This window comes from Aplysia californica, unplaced genomic scaffold, assembly GCF_000002075.1.
Source record: "Aplysia californica isolate F4 #8 unplaced genomic scaffold, AplCal3.0 scaffold00097, whole genome shotgun sequence".
NCBI lineage: Eukaryota > Metazoa > Mollusca > Gastropoda > Aplysiida > Aplysiidae > Aplysia > Aplysia californica.
The window spans coordinates 140357-147968 of NW_004797367.1; the positions used below are offsets into that span (position 1 = coordinate 140357).

General features: G+C 41.4%; 1 protein-coding gene across 1 annotated transcript; it reads left to right on the forward strand.

The window, feature by feature from the left end:
- Positions 1-1307: 1307 nt before the first annotated feature.
- On the forward strand, positions 1308-7207 carry LOC101851722 (40S ribosomal protein SA). The gene is made up of 5 exons (XM_005095166.3): positions 1308-1497; positions 2990-3195; positions 3670-3828; positions 4834-5044; positions 6850-7207. The coding sequence occupies exons 1-5, from the start codon at positions 1308-1310 to the stop codon at positions 7089-7091; spliced, it is 1008 nt and encodes a 335-aa protein (XP_005095223.1). The 3' UTR covers positions 7092-7207.
- The last annotated feature ends 405 nt before the right edge of the window (positions 7208-7612 follow it).

Here is a 7612-nt window from a genome sequence, read left to right on the forward strand (position 1 = left end):
TCTGCTTCAACGCTTTTGTGATGGTGGATGTGTGGTAGGGTAAACAAAGAATGTGCAGGTGCAAAGAAATTGACAATTGAAACCATAGTAATCATAAAATTTCGATTTTATTGGCACGAAGTCCAGTCTGAGTTCGAATCGCCCGGAAAGTGGCGAGCGGCTGGTAAGGGGCAACTCTACTCTAGAATCTAGATCTGGGCCCTTGGTCAGGCTTGGTGGCTTACCTCATGTGATTGGGAACGAATAATAAGGCTGGCTCTATTTCTCCGAACGGTTTCCGTTCTCGAGATTTGTTTATAATAATTGCGAATGGAGTGGCCCTGTGTGAGTGTGTGTGCGAGTGTGCATGTCTGTGTGTGGGGGCGAGGAGGGATTTAGGCACTATTTCTCCGAACGTTCAGGAAAATAAAGCTGGGCACTATTTCTCTGAACACTCTGAAATCACATCCTTTCCCGCAAATTTCGGATATTATATAGATCTAGATCTATAATTATATAGACCTGCATGTTTGCCGACAATCGCGACCTGACAGCGCTGACTGTGACTAGATCTATGTCTATTCGGACACCAACACGATCCTGTGGAGCATCAGCCCCAGTAACCTCACCTTTAATCCCTCTTGGGTCATTTCCTGTAAAACAAGGGAGGGGGTGAGAATAGCGAGACATAGGACTAGGTTATTCTCACCCGGGGTGTGAATAACCACGGAAATGCATTGATTGGCCTGTGGGTTGGCTCAATCTTTTACCCCACACTTATAATAATTTGTGAGCAGAGGCAGAAACAGCAGGCTTTCTACTTTTCTACATTTTAAGGGCAAAATCTACCTTTGCATTTTGCACATGGCCACTGCTTTCACTACCATCTAACTAATGATCGGGTTTTGTAAAGCTGTTGTTTACTTGTCACTTTTTTATACTTGAAGCTACAGCGAGCACCTAGATCTAGCGCACCTCTGACGTGATTGGTCCAAATATAGACGTTTGTCCATCTATTTTTGTTGTCCTCCGGAGTTTCACCCTCGCCACGACTCGCCAGTAGGCTAACTGTTGACACGATCTCGCTGTGGTTTTTTTTTGGGGGGGGGGTTGGGTTCAATCTATTCTAGATCTAATCTGTGTTATCTTTTATTCGGTCTCAGCAATTCTCATATTATAAATTTTAAAATTTAACTTTCTCCTCAAAGTTGTACACACATGCACACACAGCCCAAGCAGTCAAGGTAATTGTCAAGTCTAATCAATCTTTTAGCTGTATTGTCTTAATTCCCCCCAAATAGTAGGGCCTAGATAGTTTTAGTGTATTCATGGAACAATTCTCTCATTTTCAGGTTGTCGCCGTTACCCATAGATCAACACCAAAGATGTCCGGAGGACTGGAAGTACTCGCCCTCAAAGATGAGGATATGTTGAAATTCCTGGCAGCATCTGCTCACCTTGGATCTTCCAATGTGGATTTCCAAATGCTGCAGTATGTGTTCAAGAGAAAGCCAGACGGTAAGAGTTATTTAAGCCAATGACATTAAATTCTGAAGATTGCATGGTTCCCTCTCTACCTAGGATACGGGAAAGGAAGTTGCTATTCTCACCCGGTGTGAAAGAGACTTGCTTTTCCTATTTTCTGAATAGTCTATCCGTGTGGATGATCAAATTTAAAAAAACGTAGAAAAAAATGATGTTATAGCACAAAAGTAAACTAATTTGGCGGTCTACAAAATGGGTACCGCATACTGGCCTTGTGGCGCACTGTCACAGAGACCAAGACCCATATTTTTACCCTCCTAAAACACTGTGTGATCATGCAAATACTCAGACTATTGTTATATCAGAAGAGGAGCTTTTCCTCTTTTTAGTGGTATTATTTATTTGAATCAACGATTCTTTTGAAAGCAAAATCTTGTGGGATTAAAGACCGCACTATCGAGGTTTTCACTGTAGCGGCCGCATGTTTGGTGTATTGATTTTTAGAGTGACCTCAGTTGAACAGGAACGGGGAGCATATGGTATTAAATACTGCAATTCGATTCGTCAATATTTGAAGATGAGAAAACGCTCTTTCCGGTGATATATTTCTAAAGACTGTCCTTAAAGAATTAATGGAAGAGATTTGCGTGTGACAACTTTCGATGCTGTTTTAAAAAAAAATGGAACCAGTGATCGGACTGACTACAGAAATATATCGGCAGAAAGCCCATTCATTCCTCTTCAAGAATAACACAGCCATTATACGCGAATAAATACCAGACGTTCCTCATCGTCTTGCAAACAGCGCCCCCGTTTCGTTTAAATTCTTTCTCCTTCCCATCTGTGTTTGAAGTTTTGCAATTATTTTATGAGTGGTTCGGTCCAGGTTGCTCTACATCTCCGAACGCTCGGGAAAATAAACACCACTGATGTAGTTTTTTAACAGTTATTTGATGTTGGGCTACAACACAAGCATTCTCGACCTTCCTGGCGCATAAGGAAGAAAAACAGATTCCAATAGTTTGTGTCACTATGTCATATGCCTCTGTTTTACTTCAATGCATTTCATGCACAGAGCACCTTGTCCTTGTCGTTCGGTGCCACTTTGCCCTTAGAAAGACATTTCTCATTTCGCCAAAGTGGGAGAAATGCCGACCTTAGTTTGACACGGTGCTTTAAAAAAAAAAACTTACATGAAAAATTTTGCACCAATGACAGAATCATTTATATTTAAAACAGTTCAAGTTTGTGAAATTTGATACAATGAGCTGTGGTGTGCGACATTGTATGTAGTGATTGACAATTAGGATAAAAAGTTTGTGGCTTCTGGTTTTTTTTGTTTGTTTGCAATATTCATACGGACAGCTTTCACCTTGATGAGTTTGATGTCTTAGGATCCTGTTATTTCAGATGTCATTTCATTTTCTTTGAAGTGATATTGGAGCATGATATTTCTTGGTCACTTGTTATTGACCACTCACAAAGTGCTATGTTTATTCAGTGTTTAATTTTTGTTTTCCCACAGGTATTTACATCATCAACTTGAAGAAGACTTGGGAGAAACTGCTTTTGGCTGCCAGGGCCATTGCTGCCATTGAGAACCCAGCTGATGTGTGCGTCATCTCAGCTCGTCCTTATGGCCAGAGAGCTGTGCTCAAGTTTGCCTCAGCTACTGGTGCCACCCCAATTGCTGGTCGCTTCACTCCTGGAACCTTCACCAATCAGATCCAGGTATGTTGCTCTGGTTTTACATGTTGTTGTAATGAATGATTGTAAACAATCTATGCCTTGATTACCTCATTTACACTGCCAGAAAGGGATTTATTGACGTCCTTTAAATGTCAAGCATCTCTTGTAATACGTTTTTTTTTCCCTGTCTGGCCTTTCCTTCAGTGGTTCTAAAATTTCATCTCAAGTTGTGGTCAGGAGTTTTGATTGTAATTTTTTTTTCACTTTTGAGAAGGCATGTTTTCTGTTGTCATTGTTTAATGTTTGCTGTATAATTTAAATGAATAAAATCAGAACGTAGATGGGGAATTTTATCTTATTAGGGATCAGTTTCACTTGAGCCAAAATGATAAAATTGAGAAATGTTTTAGATCTAGTTAAAATAAAAATAAAACTCATACTGATTTTATGGAACAGATCCTACTGGTGTATGTGTGAGTATATTGTTTTTTGTAAAGTGTTACTTTTTTCACACAGGCTGCTTTCCGTGAGCCCCGTCTGCTGGTGGTGACTGACCCCCGCACAGATCACCAACCCGTAACTGAGGCCTCCTACGTGAACATCCCAGTCATTGCTTTCTGCACCACTGACTCTCCCCTCACTCACGTGGATGTTGGAATCCCCTGTAACAACAAGGTTTGTAGCAGTTGTGATGTATGTTGTTCATTTGTGGCCTGTCAAACCTCGTTGCAAGTGCTGTAAAATTTGTACAAAACAAAAACAAAGCCTCGCAAAATTCACGACATTGACATGCAGGACTGTTTTCCATTCTGTGCTACGTATTGTTATTCGGACGAAGAAAAGTTTATGGTCTTCTACCAATAATCAAAACACAGATCTGTATTTCAATTATTGCTTTTGGTATTGGGTTTGATGTAATTCTTGAAGAAGCAAAAAATTTGTTGACATTCTTTATTTTCCAATATTTTAAATTTTAACATTTGACGATCTAGATCTAACTGCTGACCTGTGTCCAGCCGTACAGTGAACTGCGAATAAAACTAACTTGTGTTTCGCACGCTCATATGACCTTATGCAGTTGCGAGCGCCATAAAACCTCATACTAAACTAAACTAACATTTTCCAATATGTTGCTGCCTTGGGCAGAAGACAGTAAAGGTGGCATTGAGGGTAATGAGCGTGGCAATGCTGGCTTATGTGTGAATCAAAGAGGGAATACCAAAGCTTTCTTTTTCTTTTGCAACGTGTGACTATTATTGACTACAAATGAATTCATTTGGCTTGATTTCATTTTCAGGAAGGATTTTCATTTTGGTTTTTGCACAGTATTGATGTCACAGGATTTCATTATATTATCTAGTCTATATGGTACGGACCAAGACTTCAGCATATCACTAGTGTGTCTTTTGGAGAGAATGTTAATTGTTCCCATTTGTGGGTGGTTGGCGGGTACTTTAGTGTAGTTTGCTCCTTCTTTCCTATCAGACATTTGCCATCCTGATCTCTCCTCCTTTTTTTATGATGTTTGTTATTCTCTTGTAACTCCTATAGTCTTCGGCACTTATATGGCCTTATTGTGTTACAAGTGCCGTAAACGCTTACTAAAACTGTTTCCATTTGGAAGTGTTCAGTGAGCTCAGGAAATGTTAAAATAAAACAACTTTTCTGTATGCTGTATAGGGTCAGCAGTCGATTGGTCTCATGTGGTGGCTCCTGGCTCGTGAGGTTCTCCGCCTGAGGGGAACCATCTCCCGTGACCACCCATGGGAGGTCATGCCTGATCTCTACTTCTACCGTGACCCCGAGGAGGTGGAGAAGGAAGAGAAGGAGGCCTTGGAGAGGGCCAAGGAGGAAGTCACTGTACCACAGCCAGAATGGACTGGCGATGCTGGTAAGTCTCTCTCAAGTTGTTTGCTTTTTGGTTGAATAGTTTCCTTCTTGAAGTCTCATGGCTTTTGGTTGAGAAATTTTTACCAAATTTCTTATGGTTTTTGGTCAAGGAACCTCTTTTTTCTGCACTTTGCCCTTCACTGGGTACCAGTTGCCCTAGTGATTTGACTCAAAAGTGCTACAAAAACTGCTTGTAACCTTTTTCATAGCATTCTATTATGTGCTGTGACAGAACGCTTGCTACATTTTTTAGCTTGTCACATAGGGTAGATGCCAGAAACAAAATTTTCAAAGTAGGTGTATGCCAAATTTATGTGTTCCATTTGAAGGGCCTATATCCACTGAGCATTTTGGTACCATTCTTTAACCTCTCATTTTAAGAAAATAGTAGTGTTTTAAAATTTGGTCAAATTTGTTAAAGTCAGTCACTGGCAGCAACCCCAAGTTTGACAGATAATAAAAGAGTACCAAGTGCACTAAACATCTCCACATTAACAGTACAATCACTGTAACATAAATATGGAGCCTATTTTTTTTTTCAAGATTGTGAGATCATTACGAATCAGTATTTTATCACCTCAAACCTGATGATCTGTCGTTATTTCGACAAAAACACTGAGCGTTGACCCGGCCTGCGCCGCACCGGCCCCCGCGGCGAGCGAGTCGGCTCTATACTGTAGTGTACCCCGCATGCAGGGTCACATGCTTTTCTAATCTCGCGGAAGGATTGGTAAAAAATAATTCCAAGTTCTAATAGAAAATAAACTGATCTTTTAAGTGATACATTTTTTAAGCCAGTATTTTACATATTTTGTGTAAAAAGTGATCTTTAAACATTTTGTCGGCATTTTTAAAAGCTTTCTATTTAAACGCCAAAGGCGAAATATATACCACGGGAAAGCCCTTTAAAGCTCTACAGTTCTCCGCCAATGAAAAGACGGCATTTAATCATCCCTTGTTCCGCGAAGCATTTGAATGCACGCGTGTCACTTTTTTAACCGGCCAACCACGCATTCCGGCCGCGAGGGGCTTCGCTTTCGTCGGCGATTCTCCAGCTCCTAATAATCGGACATATAAACAACTTACACCATTGTAACGAGGAAAAGCTGAACTTTTACAAGGTGTACGGCATTTGGTGTTTTATAGCGAAAGAGCAAAGAAACAGCAATCGGAATTACCTCGATTTCACTGATACCACGTGGTAGGAAGGCCGCGAGGCCGTGTTTACGCTACCTACATAGGGAGGGGTAGGAAGGTCTGGTGGGTAATAATCTTTTGTCCCTGCGCATTTGTTGTTCTTCTCCAAGTTATATGTGATTAATTTGTATTGTTCTTTTATTACATGCTAGCCAGTACTGGGCACTATAACTTTAAACTTTACGGAAACTTTTTGTAGATAGTGTGGACTGAGATTCATGTACGCAGGCTAAATAATGAAATAAGTTCGTGTACACAAGAATAAGCTTCAAACTTCATCATAGGATGGACATTTGTGAAATTTAATCTGTCAATGACAATATTGTTTTATCATTTGCTCTCACTTTATCTTTCATTCTATTCCAGTTTGTTTCTGAAAAACACACCATTCAGCATGTGTTTGTGGGTGGTTGTCCGGTGTTCTGGTGTGCTTTGATCTTCCTTTCCAAACAGATATCTACCATTCTAATCTCTCCTTTTTGTATGTGTGTGCATTTGTTTCACTCTCGTAACAGCTCTAATCTTCGGCCCTTATGACCCTGTTGTGTTGCAAGTGCCGTAAAACTTTTTCTAAAATTGAGACTAAGTTTGCTATGTTTTCTCATGCAGGTATCGGAGTCCAGGATGTCGGTGAGTGGGCCTCTGAGGTCCCTGTGGGCGGAGCTCCTCTGCCCGCCGGTGGCGCCACCTTCCCTGCTGTCACCACTGACGACTGGGCCGTGCCCAAGATGGAGGACTGGTCCGCTGAGGCCGCCCCTCCCCCTGCCCCGGCCGGTGAGGGTACCGCTCCGGCTGCTCCACCCCCCACCAGCAGCTGGGGAGGATCTGTCCCAGAGGAGAGCTGGAACTAAGTCCTGGTGTCCCTCTCGCGTCTACATGATGTGCGTCTACGTTTTTGCCAACCGATTCGGTTGCCGTGATTTGCGTTGCATCTGAACGTAGCGAATAAACGACACCTCTACGATTACCTGTGCTTCCTTGTTTTTATATTTTCAGTAGGTCTTTTGGGGTTTTCCTATCTTTGGCGAGTGCTCTGTTGTTGTTTGCTCCCTATTTCCAATCAAACAAATGTTTGTCAATCCCTTGTTACCTGCTATTTTGGTGTGCCTTGATAGTCGAACCAGACCTTGTGCTGTTGAAGATAGAGAAGTGAGCAGTCTGATTCCCTGTAAAGATTTCTCTGTTGACACCCACCCCTTGGCGCTCAAATGACCTTATGCAGTTGTGAGCGCCGTAAAACCCTCTACTATATAAAAAAACCAAAAAAACCATCTGTTGTCATTATCTCTCCTTTTCTTTCCTTCTTTTTAAAAAATGTTGGTGCTATTTTATTAGGGTGACCTTATTTAGGCCACACTGTGGCCTAAATAAG